Source organism: Varanus komodoensis, unplaced genomic scaffold (genome assembly GCF_004798865.1).
Source record: "Varanus komodoensis strain SLA01 unplaced genomic scaffold, ASM479886v1 scaffold16, whole genome shotgun sequence".
NCBI classification, from domain to species: Eukaryota; Metazoa; Chordata; class Lepidosauria; order Squamata; family Varanidae; genus Varanus; species Varanus komodoensis.
This window is the reverse complement of record NW_025335468.1, coordinates 967,986-989,009: the sequence shown is the minus strand read 5'-3', so window position 1 is coordinate 989,009 and position 21,024 is coordinate 967,986. Positions and strand designations below refer to the sequence as shown.

General features: G+C 47.4%; 1 protein-coding gene across 1 annotated transcript in view; it reads left to right on the top strand.

Annotated features, from left to right (window-relative positions):
* Positions 1 to 4,802: 4,802 nt before the first annotated feature.
* SYT7 (synaptotagmin 7) overlaps positions 4,803 to 21,024 on the top strand; it is a 228,636-nt gene continuing 212,414 nt past the window's right edge. The window contains exon 1 of the mRNA XM_044425696.1: positions 4,803 to 4,922. Coding sequence (XP_044281631.1) covers positions 4,895 to 4,922 — 28 coding nt within the window. The 5' untranslated portion in view covers positions 4,803 to 4,894. The remainder of the gene's footprint in view (positions 4,923 to 21,024) is intronic.

Below are 21,024 nucleotides of genomic sequence, written 5' to 3'. Positions count from 1 at the left end.
GCTTCATAGCTCTGGATCAAGACCTGAACACCCACGACAACACCACATGCCATCCCTTGGGGGGCACTTGAAGAAAGCATGACTATTGGCTTCCAATGTTTAAAAAGAAACTATTCTTTAATATGAAAAAGGTACTAGATGATCCAAAGATACAGTGGATCTGAAAGGGAAAACACCATCTACAATTTACTTTTTGTATTTGTACTATTTAATTATCATTTATTAAATTTATATCCTGCTTTTTTTCTTACAAGCTCAAAGTGCCTTACATCTTTCTCCTCCACCTGCTCTCAGTCTTACCCCCCAACAAGAACTCTTTGAGGTAGGTTGGGCTGAGAGGCTGTAACTGGCCCAAAGTCACCCGGATGGATGGTTGAGTGGGAACTGACACCTGCAGCTCCTGAGTCCCAGTCCAGCACTCTAACCACTAAACCATGCTAGCTCTCTGCATGGAACTCCTATATATGATAAGTGAACACATTCTCCAAGTGTGGACCCTTATGTAGCCAAAACAGCAGCACCCCCACACAAGAGCGAGGTATCAGTCACCTTGGGAAAACCCCCAAGGTTTGCAAAATTAGGGTGGGGGGAGAGCTTTAGCCTAAACAAGTCCCTAAAGAATGAACCTCAAAAGTGCTCAGTGATTATTTCAGATGCTCAGCAGGCAGAGAAAGCTACCTGACTATTGAGGGAGGATGGAACTGGGGGGTGGGGATGGAATAGAGTATCTGGGAAAAGGGTAAGAGCTTTATTACATGAGGCTGTTAAGCCACTTTTGGTTTTTTCACAGAACTGAGATCAGAACACTGCACAAAGTTCTGCTTCTCCAAATGCCTCATACAGAAAAGCCCTATGCCTCTTTGAATGGCAGCACTCCATGTCACATGAAGAGTGGCTGAGAAGAGAACATCTAACTATAAATGACTACTTAGAAATATGACTTATTGTCTTAAGCAGGAATTAATTCAGGGTATTTTACTAATACAATAGTCCAGTGGTTCCCAACCATTTTTATGTCCTGTATCCCTAGAAAATGTTTGATTTATGATTGCACCCCCATCACATTTGAAGATGAAGTTAAATTTCTAATTTTGACCCACAAATTGAACCACATACTGTACCGCAGGTGAACAAATTGTACTCAAAAAATAAGCATTCAACTCAGTGAATAAAATTCAAATAAAAATTGAGCAATTAGTAAGAATTGTAAACAGTAACATTTATTTATTTCCTTTTCTATGCCACCCCATAACCCAAAGGTTCTCTGGGTGGCTTACAATGCTAGAGGATAAAAACATAAAAATCAATCCCAATTGTGAACACAGCATTCAATGACTTCTTTCTTCCTGCTTCTCATTTACAATTTTATCAAAGTGTAGAATTTTCTTGCCAATTGCAATCCACAAGTCTGCCTGTGGATTCAGGCGATTCCTAGATTTTGTTTTGATTGACAAAAGAGAACTGAATCCAAATGCAAACAAAACAATAATAAATAATTTTATTATTGGGATTTTTGGGGGGAGGGGTGAAAGACGTTGCAATCATGATGCAGTCTTCCTCTTTCTCGTACTCCCTGAAATGCCATCTCGCACCCCATGAGGATGCAGGCACCGCAGGTTGGGAACCCCTGATAATCACATGCACACAGGCAAATTCTGGAAGAACAGCTGTGGATAGGTCTGTGCAGCAGGTAGAGAATACTTACTTGGGAGTAAGCCCCAGCCAATTAAGTGGGATGTGCTTTTGAGTAAACATGCCCTAACTGGACTGTAAGGCTTCCACTCTATGAATATTTACTTGCAAGCTAGTTCTGTTGAGATCAGTGGAACTTCTAAATAAATATACGTAGCATTGGGCTATTGGTATAATCCTGTGTAGAAGCAGTTTAATTTGTATTGACTTCCACAGGATTTTAACAGAAGAGTGTGTAGAACTGCAGCCCAAGGCTGCATTCAGACTAGCAGTCTTGTCAGATTTAGTTTATGTCCTCCACAGTACAGTTCCTTGCATGGAGTACTTTCTGCTCCTGGAACTACAAGACTCAGGGTTTCCCTACTAAAATAATTTGTACAATTTCATCCAAGCACTCACACATGCCATCATCAATTTGAAGCAGTGTGATCAGAGAAAAGGAAAAGGATGGGGGAGGACTGTTGACTTGGGATAATGAAGTTGCCGTGTTCGGGGCACACAGCAAATGCAAGATACAGTCAAAAGAAATTAGTATAATATCTGCACTGAATAAGTATGTACAGTAATGTGATGCAAATGCTGTGTCTGTTTATTTGTCTTAAGGAAAGACTCCAGTAATGAATGAGGCTGAGTGGAAAAACTGCTGCAAAAAGGGACAAGGGATTTGTGCCTAAAGTAACTGCAGAAAGTCCCGCACCTCTTCAGCATAATACAACCTTTCATATGAAAAACTGTGTAGAAAACATGGAACACTAAACAGGGAGTGATTACAGAATGTGGCACCAACTGAGTGCTGCTTTCTCATCTGCCTGGACTAGTACTGTTAATGATTACTGTTTACACAGTGTCTTCTACAAGTGTTCACATACTTTGTCTCATCACGCAGCATGTCTAAATTCGCCAGCAGTGCTCTCACTGTGGTGACAACGGCCACTTGGAGTATCTGAGCTGTGGTGGGGACAAGCCATAGCTTGTGGTTACATGCAAATCTGGTAAGGGTGGCTTGCTGGGAGGATTGACAAGCTACTCACAAACCTAAACAGCCCATGGTTTCCAGGTGACCTACCAAGCTCCTCTACAAGCCACTTGTGCCTGGTTCACACATGACAAACTATGGAGTGCCACTACCATGGCTCGGATACTGACAACAGCAACCTTCACTGCAATAAAACCCAGTAGCGAAATTCTTCTGTGGTGGCTTTTCATTATATGTAAAACCAGGTCGCTGCAAAAACCCCATCACATGGCAAGTATCATCATCAGGCTCATAGAGTGGGAGAAGGGATGAGGGCACTAAGCAGCGGCATGTTTAAGATCACTGGGTTTATTTTCCATGGATAAGTTGAAATCTAAAGAAAGGATATCTGAAATTTGAACTCCTGTGTTTAGAGATAATGTCTGCACTTCTAACTACATGCATGCACAGGCATTAAGGCCCACTGAAATAAATGGGGCTTCTTCCAAGTAAAGTTTTTAGAGTGAGAGTGAAAAGAAGGTATTAAGGAAATATGGCCTTTTTTAACTCCACAAGGTCTCCCTCTTTGCCCTGGTTGCTCTCATACATTATGGCCTTATCTCACACACCCTGACACAGGATATAGTGCGTGGGCTGGGTTTCCTTTTGTTTTCTGATAGTTTGCTCCCCCCCACCTCTGTTTGAACACAAATATTCATCCAGCAGTAAAAAGCAGAGGAAGAAGGAAGCTCGTGTGTTTACTCACTTTCGGAATCATACAGAGACCTGTTCTTCTTCTAGCACCCACCGAGTGCTACAACTCCTTCATCCACAACAAAGAACGGAAATCCAGTCCTGGTCTTATCTGAAATTCTGTCAGCCAGGAAAAGCTGCCCTGATCGTGAAGTGTGGGAGATGATGCTTTCTTTTAATTTACTAGAAGCATAAAGCAAAAGCAAACTCTGAACTGGAGCGCTATGCGCACTGGAGCAGACTGTTGGCTCAAACAGGGGCTCGAGTTTGGGGGCGCCTCTGCCTCCCACTTGGGGCTGCAGCAGGCACGGAATGGAATCGCTACGCCAGCTAGCTAGGAGTAGAGGCTAAGCAGAGGGGAAGTAGAGGCGCAATAAGGGGAAATGCAAATGAAAAGGCGTGTGATTCTAGACCAAGCGTTTTGTAGGAAAATAGAATGAAACTTGATCACCACTTTCTTTGGAGGCCCGTCAATGACCAAAAGCAAAAGTCAATTTTTGTGTCTGTTGGAACAGCTTCTTCTAGGCTGCACGGGGTTCGGTTTTTTATCAACTCCTCCAGCAGCGGACTTTCAGGAGGTATTGGAGGAAACCAATCAGACCCACATTGCTCGTCTCCCCTCGGGCCACATTTCCTAGTTCAAGGGAGTCAGTCGCCGCCACATGGACAGCCGAGTGGGGGCTCTGGGGGCTTGTTCACACACCCCACACACGACCCCTGCTTTCGGTCAGGTTTAGCACGCCAACTTACAGGTCAAAAGCCCCACACGAAGTCCCGGCAGCTGTGAGGCCGGGGAAGCACCGGCGTGCCACCGGCTCAGAGGCGCGTTAACACCGCCTGCCTCCTCGGAGGGGCCAGGCGAGAAGCGGGAGCACCCGCCCGCGGTGCTCGCCCTGCGCCTTCGCATCCGCCTTGCCTGCAATTTCCTCTCCCGCCAGCAGCGAGCAGCACCCGGACGCGCTGCGAGAGGAGGCGCGAGCGCGCGCGCAGCGGCTACACAGGTTCGCAGCGCGTGCGCGCGCGCTCTCCCACACTCACTTCGAGGGAGGGGAGGGAGGGGGTAGGGGAGGGGAAGGGCTCCAGAGGCTTGGCATGCTCCTGTGTGGACGGCAACCAGTCCGCGAGCCCGGGAGCCGGAGGGCGAGCCCCTTCCACTAGGCGCCTCATCCGTCCATTCATTCAGCCTCCCTCCTCATGCCGGTTCCCGCTCTTTCGCAGCCCGCCGCCTGGGACGCCAACCTGTTTGTGGAGGTCACTCGTGGGCCGCCAGCAGCCTGTGGCTGCTGCCGCCGCCGCCGCTTCTCCCTCTCGCCGCCTCCTCGCAGCGTCTGATGCTCTTGCCGCCGGGGAGCCAAGCCGTGCGCTGACCGAGCAGCAGCCCTCCGCGCCACGGTCTGGGACGCGCACGCCACCCGTCCCCGCCCCATTACACACCCACACCGGAGGGATTTACTTGGCCGGGAGGAGCCCGGGGGCTGACTCGCCGCGAGAAAAATGTACCTCGACCCAGAGGCGGCCAAAGGTAAGCGCTGCAGCCACCCCAGCCCCGCTGCTGCACGCCTGTCGGGGCAGGGACCGACCCTTGCTGGTGCAGCGCCGAGCGCTTCCTCCGGGCTGCGAGTGGGTCGGACCACCGCCTTTGTGTGCAAACGTGTGTATGTGTGCGTGAGCGAGCGAGCGAGCAAAGGAGCGAGCGAGCGGTGGAGACCGCGGCGCTGCTCGGCGCACCTGGAGGAGGAGGAAGGCGAGGCGAGCCCGCGGCTGATTGGGCAAGGAACGCGGGCAGCGGGGGTGGGGTCGGCACTTGGCTGGCGGCAGAAGGGTCGGGAGCGTGCTGGTGGCCGCGGCTGCGAAGAATGGAGGGCGGTGACGGGAAGCGGCTGCCGGGGCGACGCCGTCTTCTTCTGGAAGCAGCGGCCGCACGCAGAGGGAGCTGGCGTGGGGCGGCGGCGCGTCGTGCGAGCGAGGCGCCCCCGGAGCGCAGGGCTTCGCCCCGGCGGGACCTTGGGGAGGGACCGCGCGGCAGCGCTGGGCACCTGCTGCTGCTGCTGCTGCTGGTGCCGCCGCGGCGAGCCGACCCATCCCCATCCGTGGCCGGCTCCGCTTCCGGGCTCTGAGCGCGGCGGCCCGAGGTGGGACTGCGGGCGCCGGAGTTGGGTGCGCGGGGGAAAGCGGCCCGCGGCGCCGCGCTCCGCTTTCCACGCCCTCTCGCTCTGCCTCCTGCCTGGGCCGCTCCCTCCCCTCGCGGCTTTCGGCCTTCCCTGGACTTTACGGAGTTTCCCAGGTGCCGGGAGTCCGGGATGAAAAGTCTCATTCCGGCTGCCGCGGCTCCTCTTGACCGTGAGTCACTCGCCGCCGCTGCCCCTCGGAGCCTCCGCGGCGGAGGAGGAACCGGCTGTTCCTGGAAGGAAGCCGCTCGCGCTGGCCAGAATCGTGCCGGACCCGCTTCCCCGAGGCCTGGCCGAGCCGGATTGGGCTAGCGGAGGACGGCCGTCAGGGGCGAGGGAAGAGCCCTGCCTGACTGCAGGATGCAGACTCCCGGCTGGTCCCAGCGCCTTTCTTCCAGCATCACATGTGCTGCCCTCCGTGAGCTCTTGCTTTTTCTGGAGGAAATGTGGCCAGGGTTGTTTTGTTGTTCTGATGGTATACAGGCAGCACTCATGAGGACAGTGTGCATGGATGCGTACCTCCCTCATCTCCCTCCCTCTCACACACGTTTTTGTTTTGGAATAATTACCAAATCAACTTCTAGTCCTGTATCCACAATTCCAATCCCACACACACATGTGCTACAGAGACTAAGGGAAACCTACGCTACTTTTGACAACTTGGGCATATAAAAAGAATGATTGAAGTCCATGGGAGGGTGGGGCAGCACTTCACCCTTTAGGGGCTGCCATCAGTAGGTTCCTTAAAGATGTGAGATCCTGCTGTTTCAAACGAGGTAACTTAAGATGCAGGAGACATGTCAAATCTGGTTCTTCCCCTCAGCCTGCATCTTCTTGTTCATACACTGGCCTGATTTCTAAAAATGTCAGGCAGCCAGTTTATCAGGCCGGATGTTACAACCTATGGTTTCTGTGAGCAAGCAAGAAACATAACTTCACATGAATGTGAAATTAGGTTCAGTGTTTCATCAGCTCCAAGTGTTAGCAAGCTGGTGCTTTGCAGATATTACAGGCTACAATTCACAGCAGTCCCAGCCAACAGGGTCAATGATTATGGATTATGGGAGCTGTAGGGTGAAATGCCTGGAGGATGCTTCGCTGCCTACGCCCAACTCAGTCTAACGTAAGTCTTTCATGGGGATCAGCATCTGCGGAGGATTTCACTGGGACCAAGAGTATCTTTCTTATCTGTATTGTGTCATGGCTGAAGCTTGAATATTTGGTCATTTGGGCGACTAAATAGCATGCTAAAGAAGTACAGTGGTTAGAGTACAGGTAGGAAACCTGGCACCTTTCAGATGCTTTCAACTATAGCTCCTGTAATAAATGACCCTGGGCTAGAGTGTCAGATTAGGATCAGAAGGATCCAGATTCGAATCCCTCCTCAACCATGAAGCCGCCTACGTGACAGTGAGCCAGTCATTATTTCTCAGTCTAACAAACCTCACATAGTTGTTACAATGATTGGGGTGGGGGCAATGCTTGGAGGAAAGAGGGTTTATGGATTATAGATTTAATCAATCATTGATGGGTTAGCAATAAAAGCTAGAGAGCCTCTACACACAGAGGCAATATACCTCTGAATACCAGACGCCTGAGATAATAAGGAAGGTTGTTCACTTCATGCCCCACCTGTAAACTTCTTACAGGCACCTGGCTGGCTAGATGGACCGAGGGCCTGTTCCAGTAGAACTCTCAGCAGTGTCCTGTGGCGAGTGTTGCTCCAAAGCAATTGTGCTGTATTTGGACTGTTTTAACATTTTGAAGCCTGCAGTCTTTCATTTTTGTTCAAGTACTGGTAGAAAGAACAACCTGGCATCCTTCCTCTGTTAATGGCTGGTTGTTATGTATATTATTCTCCATTCAGCACTGCTGTACTTTTCTTTTCTACCTCAACTCAGCTTGTGTAGGCCTCAGAATCCATTTTTCTTTTGAAAATAGGGAGGTCAAAATGGCATACTTTTTCAAGCAGAAGAGTCTGCTGAATTAAAGAGCACTGCTTCCCCACCTCCCCACACCAATTCTCCATCTTATCCTCACTCCTTTCTCTTTCCGCAGTTGTACCATGCAGAGCAGAGAAGTATATTAAGGTGTGAGGAGTGCTGTCCCAAGTTTTTCCAAGCTACTCCCATTACAGCAGGTCATAGCATTTTAATTTTGTCTGAGTAGGTACTTCATTAACAAACCTCCTCTACTGTGGAGAGCTCTAACTTTGGAAACTGAGACCTAGAGAAGGTTTTGTGATCCTGACAAGGACCTGTTTCAGTGCTATGACCAGCTCTAATAATGTCATCCTACTTTTTCTTTTAATGTCATTACGCCCACAGAATAAATTAGCTTTCTTGCACTCAATTTGCATTTTTGTAATCTTTTTTGAAGGCAGCTGCACCAATAAGATGATGCCCATGTTGTAGGTACCCAACTCTTCCAGTTGTTGTTTAACTGCTACACAGACTTCATGGCTTTTTAGCAAATAAGGAGGCATATAAATGTTAGTAGTAAATAAATAAATGATTGTTAAGGAATAGTACACAGTCTTCTATTGCAGTCTGTGCAACTCTCTCAGAATAGGACAGTGCCAGCTTGCTTCACTAATGACCTTGGCAAAATGTTTGGGGTACTATTTTTTTTATTAAGAGCTGTACTGTTAGGCTCATGGTTAGGCTGGCCATGGACGAGGCCTTATACTTTAGGGCCTAAGTATAACTATTATGAGAATAAGGAATTGCTATGTTAAGTTCATACTGCTGTTCTCAGCCTACTATTGACAGTGGCCAGCCAGGTACTCCAAGGACGTTCATGAGCATAATATGATGATGTTAATTCATCATCCCTTGCTCATCCTCAACATTTGGATGTCAACAAGTGCAGTTTCTAAAAGCTGAAAACACATTTATCTGATTGTGTTTTTATGTTTAAGTTGGCAGTATTCACAGCTTCCCTACATCTCACTAATCCAGAGACCAACCAACCAACCTTCCTTCCTCTTCCAGCTTTCTTCTAAAAAAGTAGATATACATGCATGCAATGTCCACCACAAGCTGATATGCCTGAAGAATCTGCTGTTATTTTTACACATACAACAAAGGAATAACAGCAAAAGCAAAAATGGGAGATTCATATTATAAAACATATCAATACTCAGTAATTGGTACCCTTAATATAGTGAGAAGCAGCAAACAAAAGTGAGCACACACTTGCTCGAAGTGTGGGGAGGAGTTCACATTTCCATTTCAAATCTATACACTTAAGAAGCCATCCATATCATCAAATCAGTATGGTGGTGAGTGTGTTGGACTGGAGACCTGGAAGAGCCAGGTTCTAGACCCCACTTGGCCATGAATGATTTTGGGCCAGTCACAGACATTTGGCCTGGAGGAATGTTGTCCATGGGGCCGTGATGGGTCGGGCATGACTTTGCAACTAGCAACAGCAGATGTTGCAACTAGCAACACAGATGAAAATGGAGTGGAGGAGGGCTATGTAAGCTTTGCAAGAGGAGAGAAAAATCAGGATGCAAATGCAGTGTAATAATAATAAGCATCCACATGACTTCAGTGGTTATGGAAGATGCACTTAACAACAGTGATTGTCTGAAATAACAGAATATTCTGTACCTGATATTAGCCAAGCTATCAGTAATGTAAAGTATTGAAACAGATTTGAAAGGTTAGGATTTTAAAGGAAGAATTTAAAGGAATTTTAAATGAACTCTGTTAAAGCATACAGATGTTTCAGGCATGGATAATTGTGCTACAGAGGAATCAAACTCTAGCTAAGTTAGCATAGAGCTTAATTTAGCCTTTACTCTTAATATATTTCACTCTGTGGCAGTGTAAATTAAAAACAAATGTTCATAATTCGATAATTCATTTTTAGAGCTTTGTGTTGTCCCTAAGGGTGTTAGACTGCTAAGTCCCAAAGCTCACATTGTGGAGGACAGCACCTTACTCCTCAAGATAGTCATAAATAATCTAATTTACTTGACTGAGGCATCTTTCCAGGAAAGTGTGCTCACAGCCACAGTTTTGTCACATTAGTAAAAGCACAAGGATGAAACTAGCAGAATGGAGAAGCAGATACTTTATCTGCTCTACCCCCCTGATTCAAAGCATTGTATTGTGGTATTCACTGCACATCATTCCTTGAAAGCCTGGAAATACTACAGGGGTGAATGGAAATTAAGATCAAATCATTTCAGAGCACATCGCACAGTTAATAGAAACCCGTAGAATATCAGATGACCTGTCCTAGGCAGCAAGAGACCCAACTGCTAGTGAATATGTAACGGCAGATGCAGAAGACCGGGAAGAGCATTTGCCTATAATAGAGTCAGTGTGACATGTGCACGATGCCATATTTAGACCATGTCCTATACTACATTTGAGCACCAAGGAGCAAGAAAATTTTCTAACTCAGGGTGTTGAACCCTTTTCAGTCCAAGAGCGGAATTCAATTCCAAGGAAGCTTTGGGGGGCACTTTTCAGTGGTGAGTGGGGCCAACCATAGCATAAGGCTCTTATTGCTGATAATTAAACTTTAGAAGCGATATTTTGAACTTTTAGAATGAAGAAAACGGTGCCAAAACCCTCCAAACCACCAAATGATTGACAGTTGGGGAAGGGGTGGGGCCAGAGGAAGGGAGCATGACCATCCTAGGCCTGGGCAGGTCACATCTGGCCCACAGGCATGAGGGTTCAAGAAGTCCAGCTTTAATTTCCCCCTATTTTTTAAAAACCCCTCTCTCCAAGTTCTCCTTTGCACATTAAATCTGCTGACATAGCAGGTGGGTGTCTTCTGCCATTCAGTGATACGTGCTTATTGCATCGTCACACTTGAACCTCTCTGCAGATTCTTACTTAACCTGCTCCAAGTGGAACGCTAGGCCCTCTCAGGCACTCTGCCTTTGAGGCAGTTGCTGAACTGAATGAGAGCACTCGCATCTTTCAGAAGCAGTTGTTGCAGGTCGCCTGCAGAACCTGGCAGATGGTTGGTTAGTGTTCATACTACTATTTTAGCTTCACTCTTGTGCCCAGTTGGGAACCCTGAGGTTCTGGATACAGCTAGGTACAGTACAAGCAAAGTGATGGCAGCAGCGGAGCAAAGAGGTTGACTGTGGGAGTAGAGGATTAAATTAGTTGCAGACAGTATACAAGTGGATCTGAGGTAGTTCAGAACAGGACTTATGGAAGTAACAGGATTTAGGATGCATTTTAGAGGACTTTGAGTGGAAGAAGGGAGAAGCAGGGGAAACCTGTGGGGAAAAGGCAGCATGTGGGAACAGAGAGCGGACAGTAGATTGTACAAGAAGGCATATGTGGGGTAGGAAGATAGTTGGCAAAGTCTTGAATGTGGACGCAGGAGCTTAGAGTAAGAGTCTGATTTACCTCACTGGGATCACATTTCTTTTTTTTTTTTTTTTTGATTCTGAAATGGGGAAAACACTTTTTGGAAGAATGGAAAAGAATAGAAAAAAGCAGATGGTAGCAGCATGGCGGAAACCTATTCAGGAAGGCTTTTGCTTCAGATGGTGTTGTTTTGGTGCCGGTGTGCTTTATAAACTGATTATTCCCCCCTGGCTAAAAGCTGCTGTACTGTGTGATGTATTATTAATTATGATTAAAAAGTAACAATGTAGAACACCAATACCCAACAGCAAGAGGAGAAACTTAAGTTACATGTGCGGTAGGGGCAAATTTATTTAAAAAAAAAAGTTCAGATGCACCTTATCATTGAATTAAAGAACCTGCCCTCCAAAAGAATTTCTCTTCAGAAAAAATATTGAGCACAGGTTGACAGGTTGCATTAGGCAAACCATTAAATGCTTCCTGAAACAGCTTAAGGGGCCTGCCAAATTGCAAACTGGCCTGGAGACAACAGGTTTGCCTTTACCACAGTGCTATGCAGGATCCAAAGAGGAGTCAGCTGTTTGCAAGGTTACTGTATATTGTGGATTAACTTGTCCAGAATAAACACTTTGCTCCTGCAATTAAAGATACTGGTCCAAAAACGCATGCAGTAATTAGAATGACTTGAAACAAAAAACGTTCTTAGGATGAACACAAATGATCATCTTTCAAATGGCGTCTGCTGCACTGTGCAGCACTGTCTTCTTGGTTTCTAAATCCTTTGAATCATCTCAAAAAGGGGTAAGGAAATCCCTCTGCTAGATTCTTTAGCAGGTGCTGGAAACCTAGTCAAGCCCTTCTCTAGGATAATACTGATCTAATAGTTAAAGAAACACAGTGGTAAGTTTTAGATGATTTCCTGTATTCATCCTTCAGGGCCAGCCCAAGTGGTTCTGCTGGACAAGCGGTTCCTCCCTCCACACCACTGTAGTTGCTGCTGGGCCATGAAGCTCACTGCCTCTCCACATAGCCTATTTCACAGGATTGCTGTGAGGATAAAAGGGAGAGGAGGAGGAGGAGGTGAGCTGCCCTAAGTTCCTTGAAGGAAAAAGGTGGGGTTTATATACAATAAGTGAATAAATAAATAAGCTATGATGTCAGTCTTGGCCATAGGGCAGCAACCTCCACCCCACCTGAGAGGAGCAAGCTACACCTGAGAGGGTGCAGGATGGGCTGCTTGGTGCCCTCTGCCCTGTCCCCCAAAAGGAGGGAATAGCTGCAAGGGCTGCGAAGCGGTGGGTGGGGCGCTGCTGCCCTCCCCTGCGTCCATCGCCTGAGGCCATTGCCTTACTCTGCCTAATGGCAGAACCAGCAGCACCAGTTTCAAGCAGCTGACTATATGGCAAAGCAATGCTAAAAAGCAGATCCTTAGAGGTTTGGGGCTTGCAGGTGTGTGTGTGTGTGTGTGTGTGTGTGTGAGAGAGAGAGAGAGAGAGAGCTGAATAATGAACGGGCGCGCGCGCACACGCACGCACCCCGCTTGCTCTCCTCTTTGAAGTGGGGTGCGTCTGTGTCAGCCACTTTATGGGAGGGTCAGGTAAGCGTCGGAGGGTGCTTGTTGCTGTGCTGGCTCAGGACACGACGAGGGGAAACAGAAAGACAGACGCAAGGATGCTCGAGATCCCTGCCCCATGCCCTCTCCAGCGCGGAGGGGCTTGCGCGCCTGCTTCCCCGCCTAGCCCGGGCCGCTTGTTTTCCATCCATGAGGAGCGCCTTTTCACCGCGAGAGCAGCGCAGGTCCTTGCGTCTAGACTCCCTGCTCCTGCCCCTTGCTACAGCTACCGTTCCTGCTACTTCCAGGAAAGGGCCGGTGGATCCGGAGCGAGGCATTACAGACCCGCTTACCCGCGTGACAAAGCCCGTGTTTCCCCACGGCCTCGCTCGAGAGTGCCGCTTCTTTGCTGCCCCTTTGGGGAGACCTCGCTCGGCCGCCGAAATAAGGGCCCTTCCAGAGATGAGGAACACAGGCAAGCATCGCGAGGAAAAGCGTCTCGGGGCCGCTCGACCGACGCGCAATTCTGGGAAGGAGAAGTCCGACCTTCTGAAGTGCAAGTGGCATGGGATGTCAGAGCTGGCACATGGGAAGGGAGGTGCCGCCAGATGGCTCCAAGCTAGGCTGGTTAAAAATAAGCAACCACATCAGAACGGTTGCGTCCGGAGGCCACGGGGCTCGCTAGCGCCAAACTTTTGCGCGGGGGAGCGTAGTGGGGCGCGAGGAGGCAAGCACCGCCTGGGCAGCGGCCGCCCGAGCAGACAAAGACGGACAGATAGGCTGTATACGGGTCCCTGGAAGCGGTGCGCAGCTCTCCAGAGGGGGCGCTTGGCCATGCGTGCGCTGCCGCCCGCCACCGCATGGCTCTCCGCGGGCGGCGCCTTAGGCGCTTCTCCGAGCTTGGCCAAAATTAGCCTGCGAGGCGGAGCCGGCGCTGCAGGCAGGCGCACCACGGCCCGGCCCCCGCCGCTCCCCTTCACTCCCCGCGGGCAGCCAGGAGCGGCGCGCCATCGGAGAGCTTCCTTTCAGGCGTGCACGAACCTGGAAACAGGACCGCGAGAGGCCACCGCACTCTCGCCCCTCCGCTTCTGATTTAAATCCTGATCTCTTATCCAGAGGTGCGTGCGCTGCACCTCAGCCCCCCCACCCCCGTTTTTAATCTTCTCCCGCGTGCTACTGGCTCCCTCATTTCTGCTAAACGCATTCGTTGCAGCACCTGATCAGTCTGCGTGCATTCCTTCGCTCGGTGCTCAGAAACCTGCTCCCTCTTTATTCCAATGCTCTGCCATCTCTAAGCAAAGCATCTCTCTGACTACTTAGGTCCAGGACTATGTCCGTATATTAGCAACGCTTTTGCCTGGGACAAAGCAGAACAGCCGAGGCCTCTCGCCCGTGCCCGGATCGTCCGGGAAAAGCGGAGCTGTTGCGTCACAGAGACGGCCTCCTTTTCCTTCTCTTCCCTTGTCTAGAGCCCGCCCACTCGCTGTAAAATTCCTATGATGCTGTCAAGTGCTAACTGCCTCCCGGAATAGCTTTCATGTCGTGTTTCCCTGCCTAACCGTCCCCTCCCCAGCCGAACGGCAGGTGAGGTCACACAGCTAAAATTAAACCCGATTTTGGCTAGGAAGGAACAGCATCTTCTTGCCAGATGGAGCCGTGGATCTGCTGGAGACTTGTGGGGCGAGGGTAGAGGAACTGGCAAGCAGAAGATCGCTCCCTCCCGTCTAAGTAGAGGAGGAGGAGTCAAGGACCGTCGTTCCCACGGTCTTATCCCGCCTAGACCTTAACCTGCCAGCCAGAGAGGCAGAGCAACAGGAAAATGAATGCAGTAGCAGATGATAAGTATTGCTCTCTCCCCTCGAGGCCTTAAGAAGGTTGGCTGCAAAACCTATGATGAATTAGCTAAGGAGGGGTTTCCCTAAAGGCAGATAACACACTGCTGCTAACGCCTGTGTTAGGCGGGGAGGGGGACCCGTGCTAGACTGAACAGCTAGAAAGTTAGTGGCCAGTTTTGTGGAAAGAACTACTTTTTCAAAGCAGGAGTTGGAAAGTCCCTTTCTATTTCCTCTGCTAAAGTAGCAATTAATAAAATCTACAGTTTCTTGACTCCCAGTCCCAATTTGAGCCAGTCATGCTCCCATAGCCTTCTAAAAACAGCTGCCAGCAAGAGTCCTCTCTCTGGTAACTAGAGCCCTGGAGATTGTCAAATGACTTGTTCGTTGTCAAAACTGTATAAAACAGTATTTCCAATTAGTTTCAAGATGTCAACACTTCAGTATCACCAGAGAAGCCACACCTCCACAAACTATGCTGTGTACTCACCAAATATACAATACATACACAGCAGAGTGGCCATCAGCAGTTGAGCAGTTGGTGATATCCAGGCATTCCCCTCTGTGGTTGAAAAAGCAGTATGGCTGGGGGTGGAGGGAATTTTGAGCAAATTTGCCAGAGAGGAAAGAGTTAAGCAGCTGCTTCTCCCCCTGAACTTCCACACTCATATTTGCAGCCTTTCTAAACAGATCTACAATCCATATCTATAAATATTTATTTGTGAACAAATATGTTCATTGAGAGTTTTAAAAAGAATGGAATGGGGCTTGTCCCACTTTCCATGGATTAGGCATTGTCTTGAGGTCAGTACCTGACCCTAAGCCCTAAGATTGCATTGTACTCAGCAAAAACATCGATTTCGTGCCTATTGGATGCTGCATCATCTTTTTAATAAGATTTTGTCGAAGTCAGCTAATTTTTGGAGGTGCAATGTAGAGAACGTTTCTTTTAGCTAAACATTTTAGCAATGTCCAGCAATTGCTCCTTTTGGGGAAGAGGTCGTTATATGGATAAATTTTGCTTTGGAACATTCCTTAATAGTTACTGATGTATGTGTCCTTTTTAAATATCTCTCTGCTTCCTGGAAGTTAATGTGTGGTCTGCTCAAATGGACACACCCTTCTGACTGTTCAAAGACTGATACTGCAACACTAGAAAGTTGAACACTCATTTTCTGTGACTGACCTTTGTGGTGGTATAGATGCTACTTGTAAATGGACACTTATTTGAATATTTGGTCTGCTTTTGTTCAAGTTTATGTATAGTTCTTCAAAACCTGTGTTTTCACAAGTATGCATACACTGAAATTGATATATTTTAATCTATGTGGCTACATTTTTCTTGTCCCCCTCTTCCTTTCGTTGACATTTTCTAATTAAAGATATGTGACAAAATAAATACTTGCAGCCTTTCAAAACAGTGGCGGCTGGTAAGAATACAGGTTTTTTAAAAATTAAAATGACGCATGTAACCATGCAATATCTAAGTCTGTGCTTTAGAAATGTTGCCAATTGTTGCTGGAGAGGGCTGTGGTTGCTCACTTGTGATGAAAGCCAGCCTCGAGTCTGAGGCCATGATGATCCCTAGCTCCAATTAAGTTTCAGAATCAAGCACATGCTGAGATGACGAGAGCTGCTGGTGTTTGCAAAACGAAATCTGCCATTTCATTTCTCAGCCCAGTTGCTAAGGAAGAGAATGTGTAGGAAGTAGACCCTTCCCTTCTTCCCCTGGCCCCAGTGCATTCAGTGAGTGTGTGCGCGTGCCACACACGGAACAGGGTCAGAGGAGTTGTATCTGCTGTTCCCACCCTTCTGACCTGCAGGTAGCTGCCAGCCTGGCCTCCACCCCAATCTTCCCATGTTGGGCCACAGGTGACAACAGGCCCTGGCCTCTCCAGGGTGTGCTTGCAACTGAAACCACTGGAAACCATGGCTGCACCCGGGTTACCAGCCACACATACAGGTGTTCCCACCTGCAACCTAACGTAGAAATCTTGGTGGTACGGCCAGTCAGTGCAGTCCCTCTGCACCCTCCCATATTCAGGGAATGTGGCACATCAATGGAGGGAAATAGGTGGCCGTTTTATGTGTTCAGTAGATGTTTCAAATGCAGGATGGGTTCTGATTGGCTGCCTCAGGACCAGATGCAGTTCCTTGAGTGAGAACAGGCCCTCTGTATTCAAGTTTCACTTCCTATGGGAAGATAAAGAGATGCTGCAAGGCAGTGATGGGCAACTGCTTCTGCCTGAAGGCCAGGTGTCCCCAGCCCTGCTGCACAGGAGTTAGGGCTCTCCCTCCCTGCTGCCAGCATGTCAGCCGTATGCATTTGACTCTGGAAGGTCTTGCCCCTTCAGAAGAACTCAGCAACTGCACCTCCCAGTGGAGAATGAGAGGCCCCTTTGGAGGTAGCCCGTAAGGCATGCTCTCTAGTCCCTGGGACAGAGCTGGCTGCCAGGCCTAGTGAGAGGGACGCAAGAGTGGGTCTAGAGGCAATCCTAGGGCGCACCACTTGGCTCCCTTGTTTTAGGAAAGGGCCCGAGTCCTTGCTGGATTGGGTTGACTGCGCTGTCTTAATGCACATAGTGGCCATCCCATTTGCATATCTGAGGGAGGAAAATTTGGTTATGAAGCTCTCAGGGTGACTTTGTGCCTGTTACTGACTCAGCCTAACCTACCTCACAGGGTTGTTGTGCAGATGAAATGGAAAGGGCTATGTAAATCACCTTGGTCTCCCTGTAAGAGGGAAAATGATGGGATGTAAATGCAACAAATAGTGGTGCAGATAGAGCTGGATCTTGGGGCCAAAGCCCAAGGCCTTGAAACTTAGCCAGGTCAAAAATTACTACCCAGAGAATGGCAGGTGATGAGAGCAATAGAATCAACTCCCATTTTCTTCCTTTAGTTTTGATGATGCTGTGATTTAAGTGAATTTAAAATGCAAAATTACACATGCTCAGAATATATATTACCAGAGTTGTCAAAAAGTTACCCTGTTCTAAGGTATCAGCAATGCAGAAGCACTTGTAAAGCACGGAAGGGCTGTAGTGAAGGGCAAAGAGAGGTCTTAGATGTATGGTTCAACAACTGGCAAATACATATGACTATCTAAACTCTACCTCATGCAAATGATTAAAGTCAGGGTCTAAAATTATCTAAGTTCACTGCTCTTTATAGTAGGATTTCCTATACAGAGATGTCAGCCTAGACATACCAAGTTTAAGCAAGATGAAGTATTTGAATATGCTGTAGGGGTTAAGCTTAATCAATTTACTGCCTTGCTAAGGTATGAAGCCCCATTGGAATCTGAGCAACTAAAAGCAACCTTTGCCTAGGCTTTCCTCTTTGTCACAGCTCCATCCAATGCAGTTCATGTGAAATGCTTGCTAAGCTGAGCACCAGATCTGCCAACCCAGAAAAGCATGAGTCAGATCCCCTCAAACTGCAGCATTTAGGTTTCTCACATTAAATACACACATGCACACGCACAAACACATAGCATTACGTGTGTGGATCCCACTTTTCTGTAATGAGAATTTTTAAGGGCACTACTATCTTAGGAGGAGATCACTTAAGATCTCTGGGGTTTCTGTAGCATAAGAGGTTTTTTTTACACATCTGTATAGACTGAGTTTAAGATGAGAGTTCACAGCATTAGCACACCAACAAATTCCTGTTCCCCATCAGATTTTCCAGGGAACCCATAGGATCAGAGGAGAAGATACAGAGAGCAAAGCCATGCCCTTGTTCCACCCCAGTTCTGGCAGAGACTGCCCCCTTGCTCACCTGCTTCCTCTGTTCTTACCCCAGACTCAGGCCATTCCTTAGGGAGGGGCCTCCCCTTCAGAGAGCTGGAGATGGCCAGACTATACTTGACCAACCAGTTCCACACGTTCCAGCAGGCTCTTTTCCCTGCCACTCACAGCTCTGCTAACACCTGTGGTGCACACAGGATAGCGGTCGTTGCATATTTATTTATTATGTTTGTGTGCCAACTTTTCTCCAAGGGTGGCTTTTCAGGATGGCTTCAAAATATGCCTTCATACATTAACTGCTCATCAGTCCTAAACTGAGAGATCATGTATGGGCCAAGGTCATCCAATGAGCTTCTTGGGGGGGGGGGGGGTTGGGCCCAGGTATCCCCTTTGCAAGTCCAGCAACCTGCCTACTCCGCCCTGCTGCATGCCGTACTATCTCCCTGGATGTTCCATTCCTTGCCCTCATAGTAGTGAGTCTGCTGTTGAACCTTACACTGGCACGTAGAGCTGGGTGGCATCTAAGCACCTCATCCCATCTGTTTCCTCTTTGTCCTGATTTACCCTTTTCTCTCTCCCTTCTTCCTGAGAGTCCTATCTGTGATCAGCTTGTTTAGGTTTGCAGGAAGCGGGACAGACGGGCACCCAGGTGAGATTGCTACTGATGATGCAGAATAAGAAGGATGTGAGACAGGAGGGAGAGGTGACCTTGTGTTAAGTTAATCAAGTCTGAGTGGAAAGTGGCCAATCACATAAGAGCAGATAAAGCAGGGCTCCTGTAAGAGTCACTGAGGAGACGATGGAAGAGATGTGCGAAAGTTCATGGTCTCTGAGGCTTTGTTACAGACAGCCGTTTTTATTTAATTATTTTGACAGCAGCCATCTCTGTGTTGGAGTATTATTGGTTTTATTACTGCATGTTAGAAATACTTACATGAGCAAGCACTCAGCAGTTAATATCTGAGCTGCTGATGATTACGTTGCAAGCAAAGAGCATTTCCAAAAAACTGAAGGTGCTCACTTACCAATGCTAATAAATATTTATACACACAATAGAGCTTAATTACCAAAGATGTCATTCCACTAGACTAGGTCTGTATTTGTTTTTAATTCCTGTAGTTCTAGAGGAATTATTTCTATCCTCATGGGAAAGGAGAAAACAATTACATTGGAAGGCTGTAATGGGAGATACCCACTCATTGCTCTCATTGAAGGCAAAAGAACTTAATGAAGGATCGAAGGACTGTAGACTAAGGTTTTGCACTGGCAACAGGGATTAAGTTTAAAAAGTGTTCTTTCGATGCTATAAGGAAACTTAGTCAGAAATGCAGCTAAAAGGTCACATTGATGTGATATTTTTCAAGGACTAGCAAGCACTAGTTTATCGACCACAGAAACCATTCCTTGGAACTAGGGGTGGAGTTAGCAGCAGAGGTTTGGAAGGATTGTTGGAAAGAGTGGATCTTCCTCTTTGTAGCGTATGAGACAACATAACTTTCTCCCTTACCTCTGTAAATTGAATTAGGAGAGATTATACGCTTACATTGTGAAATACAAGCTGGAAAAGTCACGCATCTTGATACTGGCACCTTGGTGAGAAGCCAAGTTACAAGATATTGGCAGTTACTTTGAAGCAATATTCATGATGTCTCATAGTGAACGCTATAGAAGAGCTTTCCCCAAGCCTGGCATCTCCCTAGATATTTTGGCCAATAACTCCCATTGTGCCCCACCAGGTTGTGGAAGCTGGTATGAAACCTTGATTTTATATTGCTGCTACACTAACTTGGTATGCAGATGTCCTGCATTTGAAGATGAGCAATCAGGGAGAGATTGGCTAGGCTGTATTCCAAGCTATTGCTGGGAATACATGTGTGGAGCAGGTCTGCTTACAAATGTTCATATTCAGTCATCTAACATGCCAAGACCATTCAAGGTGGCTTGCAAATACGAACTGTAAAACAGATGCTTAAATTCACAGCAAAAGCATCTCAACAGAAAATAAAACAGGTTGTCATAGGCCCCCAGTTCAAAAGCAATTCCTGTACAATACAGGCAAAGGTGAACACCCCTTATTCCATAGTTTTCTCACCTGAAAAGATTCTCTCTTTCATTCCTATGAACTTTACTTCATTTGACAAAGGAACTAGGAAGTGGGTGTCAGAATACAAATGCATTCCAATAGAAGATAGTCCTTGAGATGCTGTGGTCCAAGGACATTTAAGACTTCAAAGGCTAATGCCAGCACCTTAAATTGATCCCAGAATGTTATCCTGCTGACTCCAGACAAAAATCTGACCACAGCATTCTGAATCAGTTGCTGTTTTTGGACAATCAAGGGCAAGCCCACACAGAGTGCATTGTAGTAATATAACATCTATGTAAGAACAGTAGGAATGATGAAGGAATGATGAATAATGAAGTTTGATTTCTCTAGAAAGTGTAGCTGGCAAACAAAATGGATTTGTTAAAAGCTGCCAGTGTCCCCTGTACATCCATTAAAAACTAACAGCTCCAGACACACCGTCTTGCAAGCTACAATATTTTTTTTCAGGACTGTGCAAGCCCCTATAAAACAGGCTGAACACCTCCCAAGAACATCAGAACCATCAACCAACTGTAGCCAACAGGAAAATCGCCTGTGTTTTCAGAAGTTGGACCCTTCATCTATGTAATTCTGTCCAGGCGTCACAAGGCACCAGCATTTTTCATAATCTCATGGCGTTACCTAGTGCCCATCTGTAATTGCATAAGTCCGATTTCCTGGGGCTACAGCAGGCTACAGAGCTGCAATAAATAAAGGGACATGCACAATTGCAAATCCTCATCACATGATGGTGAGGGATCCATTGGGAGTCTCTTGCCTGTGCATACACACCTTTTCTTATTCCACACCATTCTCATTACAATAATTCATACCCTCAATTATTTCAGTCTCCTTTTCAACAGGGCTCTCAGCAGAAAATTCTGCT